We start from the raw sequence: 16,426 nt of genomic DNA on the forward strand, positions 1-16,426 counted from the left end.
GAGTCTAACTTGGATGCTTCTGAACCAAGAGCCAAACGCATCTTTATTGGAAAGATTGCGCTATTAGAAAGTATCTGGTTTTGGACTCGAACCAGTGATAGCTGTTACGTCAGTGAAAGCGATATGGACCAAGCACTGCCATTACCCAATTATTTTTTATTTCAAATTATTCATAGGCCTCCAATTCTCCATTTATGTTATATAACAGGTATTCATATTCAATTTAACACATTAGAAGCTTTACTAAATATCTTGTTTTTGATTAGTAAATATTTTTCCATAACAGTACATTTAATTAAAAGAGATAATTATCAAACAAACATACTTATTCAGAGAGGGTCCCCTTTTTGGCGTGTCTGTAGGTCCATTGGGGATCTTTCTGGGAACAGGAGTACTGCTGGCATCTTTGGTAGGAGAAGTGGGGATGTAACCTGGAACTAAACAAGCGTATCCACATAAGAATCAGAGTATTCAGAAAAACACTAGTGCTCTTCTTTCCATCTGTGGTTATCTAATATAAACCCTCCTTTTTAAACAAATGGCATCTTAAATCGTAGCCTAGAAAGTTAATTATTCATAGCTGTTTGTATTTTATGAAACTCTGTAGTATTATATAACATATAATGCAATAGTAAATTTGTCTGGTTAGGACACTCACTAGCGGAGACATGTGCGCAGTATACATGGAACTTGAACAGTGCATGGGAGCCCCATATGAATATGACTGAAGTCACGTTTTCATCGTTTTACATTTTTCTATTATAAACTGTACAGTTAGTACAGTGTTTCTGATTTCATGTTTGAAGTGGGGAAGGACTTATTTTTTCTATTAAAAAAATATACTAAATGCTGGCACTGAACAAAAAAAAAAAAAAAATCTAAGCAACATTATTGATATATTTTATCATGTTTTTGAGTCATAAATGTAATGTTGTAATGCACTCTCTGTTAGCACAAGTGTAAAGACATTCCGATTTCAAATCACACCCTGAAAGGTGTGAGTCCCTGCAAATGGTAACAGAGAAAACTAACCAGTAGAACAGGGACGCCCATCCAGTTCATCCGGACAGGCACAGACAAAACTGTTGGTCTTGGCGAAGCAGAGGTGAGTGCAGCCGCCATTATTTATTCCACACAGATTAGTACCTAATGGAAAGGAAGGAGAACAAGCGGCATAAATGGATTATTTGAAAATCAATATCTTGGTTTTTGCTCCTTTTACAAAGTGAAGGCAGCAGTTTTCCTGGAACAAATATCACCTCTAGGGAAGAAAGAGATTTACTCTAAAACAAAAAGGCATTTAAAATTATTCTGAGAACCCAAATACCATGAGATTTTAAGTTCCATAACTGGATTAAACAAGTTTACATGAATCTGCTATAGTTTTATGTTTTATGCAGAAAATGCTTTGAATGTTCCTACAGGTTACCTTCTAAGCTGTGTCATCAGTAGAAATAGTTTTTGACCAGTAGATGGCACTATATTCCTGTTAGAACTTCTGGTTCATAATTTTAGACAAAAAAAAAAAAAACACTACAAACCAATGAAGAGGTTTTAATGTCTCCCATATAACCGAGATAAATGCCTTACCTGTCTGTCTGTGTGGAGATACCACTATGATGTCCATCAGACCCTCCACATTGGCCAGCACAGTTTCCTTATTTCGGCCAGTGTGTTTATCCACCCGCTGGATGGACTTAGTCTGCCAGTCCGTCCAATAGATCCAGCGGTCTTGCTGCGAGAGTCGGGAGAAAGGGGTTAGAGGGGAGGACACCGGCTTCGACTGGGGAAACGGGGGAGAAGAGAGGAGGAAAAAACACAGACAAGGAGCAAGGGGTGAGGGAAAGAAAGGGAAGGGGAACAGGGGAGGGAGATAAAGAGAGAGAGAGAGAGAGGAGGAAGAAAAATGAGTGGAAGGAAAGTAGACGAAATGGTAAAGTTGAATGAGTTCGATATGAGCTGGAGGACGAAGAGGCAACAATGAGAATCACACGGTGAGCCGATGAGCCATAGAGAGCAGGTGAGTGGAGGAGGCAGCCATGAGGGAGGGTCAGCCCTGTGATTCACAGCCCAGCTAACGGGGCAGGGGGGTTAAGGAGAGTACCTGAGTTAGAGCGAAAGGGTGCTGCACGGGATTAACGAGGACCTGACGCAGCTTTCCATTCAGGTCTGAGCTCTCAATCCTGTCCAAGTGAGCATCTACCCAGTAGATCCTGCAAAGAGAATCAACACGTCATAAAAAAATACTATACTATTAAATACTATGGGCTAAAGGGCTTAAAATGTAATATCTGATCTGTTTCCCATCAAATCAGACTAATAAATCTTTTTCTCCCTCAAGTTTCATAATAAGAAAAAGAAATGACATAAGCCTAGTTTTTTTTTTTTCAAATATCCATTCTGGGAGGTGACCTTCATTTAATAGGCGACACAAGTCCAGCTGTTAAACATGTAAAAATAATAATATTTCACAACAAAAAAAAACAACTAAATATTTGCAGCTTGTAGGGTTACACATCAGATGTGTACTTTATCAGTACACATCTAAGAGCAGAAAGGGATGAACTGATGTCACTTAGCTATGGAAAACCAAGAAGTGCATTGGTGGCAAAGAAAAAATCTCCATAAAAAAAAAAAATTCATATCGTTCATTGAAAAAAACCCAAAAAACAATCTACTGAAAATTTCATTTTTAAATCAATTATATTGATTAATCTTCCAGCCCTGATCAGAACTAGCATAAACTTCTCCAACACAGCAAGCCACAGTGTCTGGTTTTTCAGCTGGACCATAAAGGTCCACCCTCCTGCCTGACTTTAACAGACAGATCCACAGCACCTCAGTTAATACGTTAGGTTTGAAATGCTCTAACCTATTAAATCATCAGTCAAGTATGATTGATTATGCTGACCCATTTTTGCTACTTTTAAACACAGTGGCTTTTAGGAACATTTGTTTCCTTGCTGCCTAATATATTCCACCCCGGACAGATGCTATGATGAAGGGGCAGTTATTCATATTTTGCTGTCTGGACTAAAACCCGCCATTAAAGTATTTTATCTGCTTGCTCTAACCTCCTGGTGTCATAGTCCAGCGTGAGGCCGTTGGGCCATCCCAGGTCCGTATTGATGAGGACTTTTCGGTCAGATCCATCGAGATGAGATCTCTCAATCTTCGCAATGTGCCCCCAGTCAGTCCAGAAGAGAAACCTGTAGAAAGACGGCAGGACAATCCAAACTTCACTTTATGCCAGATGATTTTCTAAAAATATACAAAATATGATCTAACAAACTGTTATTCAAAAAATCTCCACTCTTACCCTTTGCTTGGAAACACCGCTATAGCTCGTGGCTCATCCAAACTGTTGTTGACCAGGACTTTGCGGCAAGTCCCGTCCAGGCGTGCCACCTCAATGGTGTTGCGTCCAGTGTCGGTCCAATACATGTTTCTAGCCACCCAGTCCACAGCCAGTCCATCTGTTGTCTTTAGGCCCTGACTGATAACTGTTTCCATTCCACTGCCATCTAGATTTGCCCTCCTATAAGAAGGGAAAAAAATAAAAAAGCAACCAGGTTAACACTCATAACTTACGGCAACATGTCCCTTTTATTCTCCATTTGTTGTTAAATATGAAAATCCCCAAACCATTGCCTTTCAACAAAAACGAAAAAGATTTAACACATTTTTCACCTGATAACATCCAGGGTGACGTCGGTGTAATAAAGTTTTCCATCAACGCTGTCGTAATCAAGTGAGATGACATTGTGCAGCTCAGGAACTGGCACATGCACATCGGTGTGGTCACTCGTGTCCAGGGAGATTCTGCGCACACTGACCCGGTTAGAGAAGATCAGATACGTCTCTGGGGAATCTTCACATGACCTGCCATCTCCCTTCAGCTGAATGCCGGTGGGACATGCGCAGGAAGTGCCGTTTGGACGAGGCAGACACAGGTGTGTGCACCCTCCATTCCTCCTGCCACATTTATTAAAACCTAAAAAAGAATCAGAGAGAACAACTGAGAAGGGAATTAAAGCTGCACCCAATAACCAATTGTTGCAGACAGAATTCATTCCTCTGGGCTTTATCCCTATAAACCCTTCTGGGAAAAAATCAACGCCTGATCCTCATGTCCTACCGAGTGGCCTCTCTCTGTCCACAGCTTGGATGTCCATCAGGCCTGGCAGATTTGCTCGGACTGTAATGGTGTTGGCCCCTGTGTTCTTGTCCGCTCGCTGGATGCTACGGCTCTGCCAGTCGGTCCAGTAGATATGGGACCCCAGAAGGGTCAAACCATAGGGGTGTTGGACGGGAGTTACAAGGGTGCGTCGGTTTTGCCCGTTAAGGTCAGCTGCCTCAATACGCTAAAATGAGAAGGATTACTTTGCTTACAACAGTGTCATTATAGTCTATCATTTTATGAAGAATCCTAAAAACTGTGAACTGGGTGGTTAGCACATTAAATCATATGACAAAAAATAAATCTGTGCTTTTAGGCTGACCTCAGTGTGAGCGTCAGCCCACAGCAACTGTGATCCAGCTGTGTCAACAGCCAGGCCGTTAGGCCAGCCCAGGTTATTATTTATGAGGACCACACGGTCAGATCCATCCATAGCTGAGCGTTCTAGCTTAGCATGTTCTCCCCAGTCGGTCCAGTACATGTAACTGGAAAGCAAACACAAACGAAACAAGGAATGGAGCGTCAGGAAAATAATCAAAGAAGATTCTGAATACCTAATAGAGCTTCTCACAGAAAGGAGTAAATATAAACAGCTGAACGCTTAATAGTCCTTCTTTCTCACCCCATTTCATGGTAGAGGGCTATCGCACGGGGACTGTCAAGGTTCTGCCACACAAGAACTTTTCTCATTGAGCCATCCAGGTTTGCAACTTCAATACGGTTGATTCCAGTATCAGTCCAGTAAATCTTCCTGCCGACGGCATCCACAGCCAATCCATCCGTCGTCACCAACCCTGCAGAGACAAGAAGCTCAAGTAACCACATCATGATAGAGAGATGTCTGACCACTGTTTGTGCTGTTTGCCCAAACCTGTGGATATGATGTCTTCATGGGCTGTTCCATTGATGTTTGATCTGCTGATTTTCTTCAGTGTGCTGTCAGACCAATAAACTTTACCTGCAAAAGGCAAACACATAACAAATAAACAACTTTAATGTCTACTACACATAGATTTGCTGTTTGAAAAATTAGGAGGATGTTCAAACCTTCTTTGGGATCAACTCCGATAGCAATAGTGTTTTTCATTGAGCTATTGACGGCCAGAACCACATCAGCAAAATATGGAATGTCAAGAGAAACCATCCTGATGTCTGTTCTCCGAGCAAAGATAAGGAAGCTGCTCATACCTGCACACACGTCAAAACACATATTCTCTATTTAACTAGCCTTTTGCTGTTACTGTTGTTTTCTTATTTTACAGTCCTTTCAGATATACTTTACCTAGATCGTACGTTAAAGAACAAAGTATAAAAATATCATGATTAATAAAATATGTGAATTATCTTTCCTAATATTTATCCACAGTGAAAATCCAAACAGAAGCTCTTTACGTAAGTATTTTTAGAATGTAAACAGAGGGTTTTCTGTACCAGGTGTGCAGGTCTTCCCATCACTCTGTAGATTGATGCCTGTGGGACAGGAACAGCTGGAAGCTTTGGGTGCAGGCGCCAAGAGACAGAGGTGGCTACATCCTCCATTATTCACAGCACACGGGTTATGCACTACGGAAAGATTGTACAAGCAGATATACTATCAAAACCTGACCTATTTAAGATATATGCTCAGTAGAAATACACTTCAATAAGGGTAAAGTACAAACAAGGTTTCACTTTTTTCTGCATTTACAAACCAGATATGTGAATAACAGCGCAAAATGTAAAAAAAAAAAAAGAAAACTACACAACGGAATGTGGTATTAAGGTGTAGAAAGCCTAAATTACAAGTTAGTACATTCCTAAAATGATGCAGCCCCTTTAAGCAATGTGGGAACGTTCTTGTAAAGGATAACAATGTCAGAGAACAATAAACATAAAAACATATAAAAATGAAAGCAATGAGACCTCCAAAAAATTACATTGCTTAGAAATGGTTCTGGAAATAACTTTTAGAAGCCAATTGGTATATTTTAATAAAAAAAAATTAAAAAAAATCTTAGAATTTAACAATGTTTCATTAAGAGGGAAATTCAAAATAATCTGTATTAATATTAGAACTCTTTGGGAACATTCAAAATGGTTGTGGTTTCACTTTGTTCTTGTTTTACATCTTTACATTAAACTCTCCAAAGTAAATTCTAACAGATTGATGTTTAGCTGTAGCTCTAACAATGACAATCAAGAATAGTTAAGTAAAATAGTTAAAAAACAAAAAAAGCACATAGCACAAAACTGCTTCAAGATACTCTAACTTTGCAGCAATTGTTATTAGAGAGATAAAAAAAAAATACTGACCTGTTTCCCGATGCCGATGGAACATGTGAATATCCATAAGGTTTTCCAAGTTTTCAGCCAGCGTATGGCGGCCCAATCCAGTCAGTTTATCAGCACTTTGGATACTCTTGGACAGCCAATCTGTCCAGTACAGCTTGTCCTCATGTACAGTTAGGCCAAAGGGATGGGGCAGCTGGCTGCCTATCAAAACCTAAAAACAAAGTGGAAAGTTAGGAAAACAGGTTCAACCACTGATGTTACTAAAACATATGTGGTTGAAAAGTGTATATAAATTTACATTTTCCAAAAAATAGCCATATGTTACCTGTCTGTCAGAGCCGTCAAAGTTGCCATACTCAATAGTTTTCATGCCTGCATCGGCCCAGTACAAACGTCTGGTCTCGTAATCAATGGCGAGTCCATTAGGCCATGTCAGATTGGAAGAGATTATGACAATCCGATTGGAGGCGTCCATCCCTGCACGCTCAATCTTTGGGTTGGCTCCCCAATCAGTCCAGTACATGAAACTAACACAACAGGAAAACATTCAGAAGTTCTACATGACATCTGGAATAAAAACAAAACACTTTTAATCTGGTCAATGTTCTTACCCTCCAGTTGGGTCAACTACAATGTCTCTGGGTCGATCCAGGTTCTCCCAGATCAGCACCGTCCTCATGCTGCCATCGGCATTAGAAACTTCGATACGATCCGTACCTGGCACAAAGAGAAGAACAACAATAATTCCACAAAATGCCCTCTCATGCTACTGGTTTGCAGATTATTAGGAAACAATGTGAGGCATTTTACCAGCATCAGTCCAGTACAGTTTGTTGGTCACCCAATCAATTGCCAAGCCTGCAGGGCTCTCCAGGCTTGTATCCACCACCACCTACAGAAGAAGAAACCAGGAGGGAATCACTTGATGTAATTTAAGAACACCTCCAGCAGATGGAGGTATTGCATACATTTAATTTGTCCTCTGCAGCTGTTCTCACTGATTGCATCACTGAGATGGAGAGAGACACACATGGAAGTTTCAAATGTTACAGACCTCCTGCTTGGTGCCGTTCCACAGCGCTCTGTTGATGGAGTCAGTAGTGACATCTGTCCAGTAAATGTAGCCATCTTTGTCATCCCAGTCCACCGCCACAGCATTTCGCACATCGGCCAGGGGGATGACATCATCGGACATATCCTCCGTATCAAAGCTGATTCGTCGGATGTCCGTCCTTCGGGCAAAAAGCAGGAACTTGTCAAGACCTGATTAAAGACCAAAGGTCTTCTGTCAGTCTTCTAGGTTTAACAGTGAGGTTAACAATAAACATAACAACAACAGCAACACCACACAGACATCCAGTAGCTCTTGAATCGAAGATGTAATCAAACTGTTAGATAATCAATCATAACATAATTAAAGAAAAATAGCAAAGGGGTGTTTAAAAAAGGGACATGAGGTCTTATTCAAGTTGCAAAAATGGTTAATAGTAGAATATTTTTTTGAAAATTTAGTTAAGTAATATTTATTTTAGGTCATCATTCATTGAGGTAGATTAAGATGTCAAAAAATGTTTAACATATACATAAACAGAAGTCTTATTTTCTGCATGCTCATTTGTTTTCTAAAATTTAATTTCTTCCTTTGTCTGCAGATCACACCTCAGCTCTCAGGCTGATCCAATTATGTGGCTGTTACAGGATTATCTCTTCTGACTTTTTCCACAGCATGGATTGTTTCAGGATAAAACTGTCAAGACGAAGAAGGTGGCAAAAGACTAAAACAACTATCTTGCATCATTTCTTTTCTCATCATTAGTCACCGTCCTAGTTATCAAATCTACTAATTCCAACACTCTCAGCTTCATGTTCAGTTATTCTAGGTTTTGGTGATTAAGGATGGCAAATTTTTTTTAATTATTTTTTTATGTGAAGAGCAAAATCTCACACTGTAAAAAGAAGAAACAATGTGTATATATTGTTTAGAAAAACAATTTTGATATGGGTAATTTTCTGTTTATTTGGCCATATAATTTGGATCATTTCACCTTAAAAGACCCAGTAATGAGGCAGAGGTATTAAACCTTACTACCAATAATAATAATTTTTTTAAACAGTTCTTGATCGTGTGTAAGGATGCCAGAACTTCAAATCTTTTACCTAAGATTATGGTTCCAGTTAAAGGCAACTTAACACGCATGTCTGGATGATTGCGACTTTTTTCAGGGTGCGAGTTTATGGCTTTATTAACAGGATAGGAAGCTCTGTGACACATGCAGTGATTAATAGACTTACTGTCGGAACACATGTAGTTGTCCACTTTTTTAAAGCCGGTGGGACAAGTGCAGGTGTAGGTTTTGTTGCTGGGGAGGCACAGGTGGCTGCAGCCTCCATTGTTTGATCCACAGCGATTTCTGCCTCCTGAAAGAGAAGAAGTCCCAAAATACATTCAAATTTTTGCACTTTTCTTCAGGACTATGTTTGCTAACCTTCCATCATGTCTTCATAGATTTCTTTTTGGTTTTTTGATTGACGCACAAGTTAGCAACAACAAAATAGTCTATTTAGTGACGCTTCCCTTCATCTGAAGGGCCATAACTAAAGAACTCTAAAAGCCAAGTCCTTATTTGATGATGGTGTGCCACAGTGTCAGTTTGGCCTCTTGAGCTTTAAATTTATTTAGCGATTAAGTTTAACACCAACATGAGCTAGAGTGACTGACAGAACATCCTTTAAAGCAAAAACATGAGTGTCAGACCTCCCTCTGTAAACAGGCAGCTCAGAGTTCATTCTGGGGTCAGACTATAAGAGTGTTGTCATCCGTACAAAAGAAAACTGTCTCTTGGCTGCGTGACAAGAGTAGCAAAGGTTTGTTATCAAAGAACACGACTCTATGCTGTGATGTCAAAAAAAGACTTTACAAGTGACCAGTTCACAACATTATATAAAACTACTATGGGAATATTTTATGTTGGTGAGACAAGTGCCCAATTCATGCACTAATACCCCAAGACTTCCAATTGACTCTTGATGCTTTATTGATATATGTTCCTATTAGGAATTATATGACACCTGCTTCATCTTATGATTTAAGCTGTGAACAAAGATGTCTTTAGAACAGTGATCCTCTTTTTTAACTTTACTTTATTAAAAGGTACCGCAGCTAAACCTAGTGAAGACAGGGGTTTTACAAAATAACATCTAGTTTTAATCTGATTCTCTCTCTGCTGGTAGAATGAGAAAATGAGGGATTTTTTTTAGTTATTGAAAAAATGTATGGTGTAACCTTCAAGAGTAACTCTCTTAACTGCCTTGTGCTCACTATTATACTTCTATAGTACGTATTAGACACATTTCTTGAATTTAAACAATATAAGTAAAGTGTAAACATCGAGGAGCTGTGCATTACACTGTTTTAATGCACGACTCGGGGTGCATTAACACCGTGAAAAACACAGCTTCAAATTTTTTAATAACTTACATCATGGTCTCACAGGTTAAAAATGTGTTCATTTCATTTGCTAAACTTGCTTACTCTGTTTGGGAATAGGAAGTACTTTCTCATCTTCGCTCTTATTTGACTCCTCCTTCATTAACTCCCTGTATTAATGCATTTCCTGTTCTTGTCTGCTCTCCTCCTCTTCCCATTCATCAAATGTTTGGTTTCGGTCAAAAATATTAAAATTCACCTCATAATCCATGCCTCATGTTCACCTGTAAAATATGTTCATCTGAATCGGCTGCTTTAAGCATTGCTATGGTGACACCCATATCGTGGTGATTAAATTTGCTGAACTAGGTGTGTGTAAACACAAAAATAAAGCACTCCAGTTAAGATCAATGAATTCTCAGTGACTGTGGTATAATTATGATGAACTGATTTGAATTATTTTTAGAAACTAATTAAAGGAGCTGCTTTTGCTGGTTTCCTCTCCATGCAATGCATCATGTTACCCGGTAAAAATCATGCATGAAACATTTCCATACGGTTTCTATTAAAACTGTGTACTGACCTGCAGGCTGCCTCTGTGGGTGAAGGGTGTGGATGTCCATGGGAAAGTGGAGCTTATTGCGAATGACCTCCTGGTTTTTACCAGTGAATTTGTTGGCACTGTTGATGCTTTTGGTGTGCCAGTCAGTCCAGTAGAGGCTGTCCTCAAAAACCGTGATGGCAAATGGATGAGGAAGACCTAAACAGGAAGATTAAGTAAAAAAATGTAAATAAAAGAATCATTAAAGAATATTTATTGATAAAAATTGTTTTTGATGGAATGTTATTCATAAGATACACAAACAAAAGCATAAAGCTGTTTGGTTAGGTTAGCACAAAAACACCCCTGCATGCTGCTCCAATTCACCCTTTCAAACAAAACTCTAAATATCACCCTATCCAGTATTGTGGACTTGAATGATATCATGCTGTCCATGCACAGAACTGTTTTCAATTACTCAGCCTCTCATCTGGCCCAAAGCCACTTCTATTGTGGACAATGCATCCAAAACCAAGGAGCGCTCATAATCTGACCTCTCTGTCCAAAATCCAACTGCAAGATCAAAGAAAAACCTTCAACCGAACACAATGAGACGAATAATGGCCATTTCTTTTTTAGGTCTGCCAGTGTAAGGATTTATGTAAGATCCTAATCTCAACAGTAATTGATCCCAGGTTTTCTCCACAGCCTAACAAGGTATGTATAGATTGTATTTGGCTTTCAATTGTGGAACAGTTACAAATCTGAGGTTATTTGGGTCAGATGATCTAGTTAGCGCAAGGAAACCACCATTTTAAATCCGTTAGTTTACACATGAGTAATGTTGCCTTTTAAGCATTTTCACCAAAGCTAAAAGAGATCCAATTAACCAAAAGCTAAACAGGGAGACAAAGAAAAAAGTGATCTAGTCATATTAAACAATCCTCAATTCATGTTATTTGTATGGCGCTAATATACAACCCATTATCTTTATGATCATATAGATGGATTGGTTAAAGATTTTCTATTGAAAGAGACCCAGCTGATTGCAGCATATTATTTAGAGATATTATCGGATGGATCAGAGATCACGTGACTACGGCGTGCACAAGAGGAGCTATTGCTATATATGGAGTTAGGGCTGCTACACAAAACAGTTTTTTTTATAAACTTTTGGAAATGTAATTGACAAGAAATGTTATATGCAAAAAATAAATGGAAAAAAGTAGTTTAAAATACTGAAATTGATTTTTTTAAAAACAGCTTAAAAAAAGGTGGAATAAAATATTATAACACAAGAAAATCAATACTTCTTGGTTTGCTGTTTATTGGAGGAGTTTATGAAGGGTTCACAGAATCTGAATTCCTGGATATTTTAGCATTTCTTAAATATATTTGAAGTTAGATATGCTGCATATGTTTTGACTTTTGGCCACTAGTGTTTGCCTTAAAATAATCCATTAGGAACAAATATTTACTGCAGAGGAGAGCTTTCTTCTTCATTCTCCCTTTCTCTGCTCCTCTTAACCAGTTCAAATGTCTGCTTCTCTGCTCAGCTCTGTCTGACAGCCTCCCTCCCAAAACAGGAGGTGATCTCAGCATCTCATCAAGGCTAAAAACAAACAAACTGATGCAATAAATATAACCAGATATCTTGAGCTATTAAAAACACTTGACATTATTCTTATACAGCAGCTGGCTAGTCGGTCAACACATGAATTTGCATTTCTACACAGCCTATGAATTTATCTTTAGAAAATATACATATATTTTGATGCATTATAATATCAGCAATTTTCTCAGCTTTAATTTCAGCCATAGTTTATTTAAATCAGAGAAGAAATAAGTTTACTACAACCACATTTGTTATTGATTCATGCTTTCATTCCCCATGAGAGCAGCAGGTTTTTGTTGACATGACTCAATACATAGCAAAGGCCCATGGGTGCAAACATTACTAGCTATATTGGCTTAAAGGGGGTGTCCTATTCTGTAGGGTATATCAACGGGTTCCTTTTGTAGAAGGAAAAAAGACTAAAGAAATACTGCCAGAGCACACAAAAAAAAGAAACAATATCAAAGCATATTAATGAACCAGTTGGTCCCAGTCAAAGTTTAGATTTTGGAATTTGAATTGCAGTTAATTCTTTCAATTATATAAATGCCTGATTTGGACTGTCAACAGACTCCCGACCAAAGGAGGGAAGGGAACAAAACATGCCAACCCCTGTAGTGGACCGTTTCAAAGAGGTGGTTAAAATTAATTTTGTTTTTCTTCCTCTGTCCTAAACCTCAACCTAAGCTGTAGCTAAAAAAAGCAGTTTGTTGGGTTTGCTGAATGGATGGAAAAATTGAGTTCTCTTTCACAGAGCTGCTGTGACTGAGGCGGGCATACTGGTGCTTAGCTTTTCAAAACAACACGGCCTGTTTAATGACAGTGTTTTACGACACAACATAAATGTCAATTAGTAAATGGCTAAAGCAGGAGGAAAACTGAAATGATAATGAGTTACAAGAACCAGGATGACTGTTTGTACTCGCATGCAAGACAACGATCTCTTTGTTTCAGTTTTGCAAGATAAAACGTTTGATTTATCCACCAGGCGTACAGAGGAATGAACCCAATTTAGGTAAAAATATTGAAACAAAACACTTGAGCTATTAACATCTTAAACTTTTCAGTCTTTACAATAAAATATATTTGATCATAACATCAGTTAACATAACAGAAGCTAACCAATGCATTTCTTCTTCCCTAAACCCCCCAATCAAGTCCAGCTACAAGTGTGAAGTGATACTGATAAAATACATGTATTTCTTTGATCTGGAAGCAACACAATTGAAACAACAGAGCACCCTATGTCCCTTTAGTCATCAGCATCTACGGCTACATTCACACTGCAGGCCTTAATGCTCAGTTCCAATTTTTGTGTGAAATCTGGTTCTTTTGCGTGGTTGTTAACATAGCCAAATAAATGCGACCTGTATGTGATCTTCTGCGCGAAACGCCTTCAGACAACTTAAAAAAAATAAAAGTCCAACATAAAGGATCTGTGCACGCTCTGTGTTTACGGAAGTCAACATGTATATTAGTGCTGGAAGGCATCTAGCGGCCCTTCTTTTCTTTCCCAACCTAAGCCAGAGCATTAACAATAAAAACTTCAAGAGGGTTGAAAATAAAGACTGCTCTCTGCATTATGGTCTGCCATGGTTGTTTTTGTTCTCGCATCTGCGTAGCAAGATGCAGAATATTGACCTTTGTTGAGTATTAATGACGTTCAGCCCGGGCGTTCAGACGCATGTCGCAATTGAAAAGACCAGAATCGTACGGACCACTTAGCCAAGTGGCCAAGGTCGCATAGGAAAACTGCCAAGAAAAGATCAGATAAAGGTTGCATATGGGCAAAAAATAAAATAAAAAATTGGATTTGGGTCACTTCATGCTGCAATGAGAACGTTGCCTATGAAGACACATAGATCCAACACTGTCACCTTCTTTTCTGTCCTCTCCACACCCTGCTTTTCTGGGACAGCTGGATGAGCAGCTGCATGTGGACAGGAAATCAAACCTTTCACTAACCCTTTAAAAATATGTCTCCATTAACCTACATGTGGCACAAAGCTGTCCTCTCACGTCTCAACAAAATAAGCTGAACTTTGCTTGAAGAGCATTTGAAATGAAGAGGGCTGGAGAAAAGGATGATAGAAAAGTCTGGAGTTATCTTTATTGAATATTTTATTTGTGAATTTCATTTCTCTTTTGGATAATGTTCCTCTGATGTGAAGAATCTTAATCAAAAGGAATATTTCTAAAAGAATAATCAACAGCCAACTTTTCTACCAATGTACTCCAGTGTATTACAAAAAAATGCTTTGGTTTAATCCTCCAACAAAAATAGGAAATGAAGAAACCAAAGTGGCACCATAAATGTTACAAAACAAGAGTAATAACAACTGCAATGTGTTTTTATGCCTTTTCCCAGATTTATTTGCATTCCTCCATGTGAATTCCCTTTTATATATATTTTCGGCATCAATATGAGACAGATTTTACAGTTTGATCACGACAAAGCAAAAAATAACTAAGTTAGTGAATCAAACTACTACAGACATCTAGACTGTCCTCTCCCTTCCTGTCCTTCCACATCCAGCTGAACAGGTGTGCAGGCTTGATAGCGCCACCATCTGTGACACCCACCACGGGTGGGCTGGCCCACATCCAGCCGGCTCTCACGCACACATAGACATCCAAACCCACATGCAGATCTATAGGTGCAGGAGGATGAGTGCTCGTTAACATTCCTGGGCACAGCAGCTCAGAGTATAACCACACACACCCTCTCGCACACAGGCTCACAAAAGGAAAACGTCCCATTTGTCCTGTGTTGTCTGAGCAAACAAGCTGTGGAGGAAGGACAGGGCCAATTACAGCCTTTTATCCTCGAAGCACACATCATTAAGAAGAGCTCACAGGAATGATGGCCTGCAAACACACCCACATCAAACATTTCCCCTGTCCTTCTCTTTCTTCTCACTGTTTAACACTCCTGATAACACCAATGGGCTTCTGCGGTCTTTCACTTCATCAGAAACACTCCAGAGCTATAGGTCATTTTGACACATGTGGCATGGATGGATTATATGGCTTCAAAACAGATTTGTAAAAAATTATCTGAACAAGGCCGTATCACTGTTAGACAAAGTTCCAGTTCAGAGCCCAGATAAAGCGTTCCAACACATGGTTCTGCCTCAAACTTTCTGGAGCTTGACTAAGCCTGATATACACAGAGAAAACAAACCTTTGCTGAAGCAAAACTGACTTTAAAACAGGCACATTCTGCAAGTAATAGTTTAACACAACATTTAGAGAGGCCTTTATTTCTCCAGTAACGAATCATAGAGAAAAGAGGCACAGAAAATCTAGTTGAATAGCAGTTGATTAGTTAATCAGCTATTTCAATAATGATGTCTCAGCCTACTGTGGCTACAGATACAAGAACTGTCTCAACTATATGTATAGGAACACTTAATCTTCCTAAGCTGACTTTTTGTGCGTTTCCATTTTACAGAAAAAAAAAAACATTTTTATTCACTTATCCCCCATAAATCTGAGCAGTTGCTTTTCCTGCAGTTGAAAAGGGAGCCATGGCTGCTATGTGGGGATACAGATTCTCACCAATCACAACAGCAGGTTCCTGAATGATTCAAATCCTACCAAAACAAGATTAATCTCTGACTGCTTCGTGGCAGTAAGCATTTAAAAGCCATAGACTCAAAACTGTGGGAGGTAGAATGGGTTTAAAATGAACAGCAAGGATTCATTCATCCAACTGGAGAGGAGAGTTCTAATAGGGATTAAAAGCAGTTAGAATAGTTCCTTTGTCAACTTTAGTCCTTTTGTTTATCTTTCAAATATTACAGCGCTATTTTTCAACTACTGCTGACAGATAATCAATGAACAATCATAGCTGGGAGGTTTAAAATTCTAAATGATTTTCCTGCATCTTCAATCAAATTCTTAAAGAAATATATGCATCATCCACAATATGCATCAGTAAGTTAAAGCATTAAAAAATGTAGCAGGGGAGTCACTGAAAAAGAAAAACAGCTGTTTCAAATTTGATATTTAAATCAAACAATTAGAAATCCAATTTTAAAAGTGTTTTCTTATTGTAAAATTTAAATGTTATTTTTAAAGAGGACTTGTAAATTGTAGTAATTAATTCATTATCGAATCCTGCTATTTGAAAATGTAATTTCAAATCCTATTTCCAAAAGAAAACCACAATTCCTAAATCTGAAAAAATAAAAATCTTTCCTAACAATACATTTAAAAAGGAAATTCCTTATTCCATCTCTTTTTGCTTTACCCTCTCCACATTGTTTTTCCATGACACTTCCGATGCCTGATAACACTTTAAACGAGTTAAACCAATGACAGTGTTCCTCAGAAGTAACCAGCTTCCTCATTGGCCACTTTGTGAAGCAAGTGTGGCAGTCTGACCAA

At 38.7% G+C, this 16,426-nt stretch overlaps 1 protein-coding gene across 2 annotated transcripts in view; it reads right to left on the minus strand.

The window, feature by feature from the left end:
* Positions 1-276: 276 nt before the first annotated feature.
* lrp4 (LDL receptor related protein 4) overlaps positions 277-16,426 on the minus strand; it is a 118,373-nt gene continuing 102,223 nt past the window's right edge. The window contains exons 15-34 of one of the 2 annotated variants that reach the window (XM_015396677.1): positions 10,462-10,638; positions 8,744-8,869; positions 7,506-7,714; positions 7,262-7,343; positions 7,063-7,168; positions 6,777-6,978; positions 6,473-6,662; positions 5,612-5,743; positions 5,228-5,368; positions 5,052-5,138; positions 4,803-4,974; positions 4,503-4,665; positions 4,139-4,364; positions 3,691-3,994; positions 3,320-3,538; positions 3,075-3,209; positions 2,105-2,213; positions 1,591-1,735; positions 1,033-1,146; positions 277-437 (exon numbers count right to left, since the gene is read on the minus strand). In XM_015396677.1, the coding sequence (XP_015252163.1) occupies positions 292-437; positions 1,033-1,146; positions 1,591-1,735; positions 2,105-2,213; positions 3,075-3,209; positions 3,320-3,538; positions 3,691-3,994; positions 4,139-4,364; positions 4,503-4,665; positions 4,803-4,974; positions 5,052-5,138; positions 5,228-5,368; positions 5,612-5,743; positions 6,473-6,662; positions 6,777-6,978; positions 7,063-7,168; positions 7,262-7,343; positions 7,506-7,714; positions 8,744-8,869; positions 10,462-10,638 (3,185 nt within the window). In that variant the 3' untranslated portion in view covers positions 277-291. Of the gene's footprint in view, positions 438-1,032; positions 1,147-1,590; positions 1,784-2,104; positions 2,214-3,074; positions 3,210-3,319; positions 3,539-3,690; positions 3,995-4,138; positions 4,365-4,502; positions 4,666-4,802; positions 4,975-5,051; positions 5,139-5,227; positions 5,369-5,611; positions 5,744-6,472; positions 6,663-6,776; positions 6,979-7,062; positions 7,169-7,261; positions 7,344-7,505; positions 7,715-8,743; positions 8,870-10,461; positions 10,639-16,426 lie in introns of both variants that reach the window. The other variant, XM_015396676.1, reaches the window with a different exon arrangement.

This window comes from Cyprinodon variegatus, unplaced genomic scaffold (assembly GCF_000732505.1).
Source record: "Cyprinodon variegatus isolate N-32 unplaced genomic scaffold, C_variegatus-1.0 Scaffold812, whole genome shotgun sequence".
In the NCBI taxonomy this organism is placed as follows: Eukaryota; Metazoa; Chordata; class Actinopteri; order Cyprinodontiformes; family Cyprinodontidae; genus Cyprinodon; species Cyprinodon variegatus.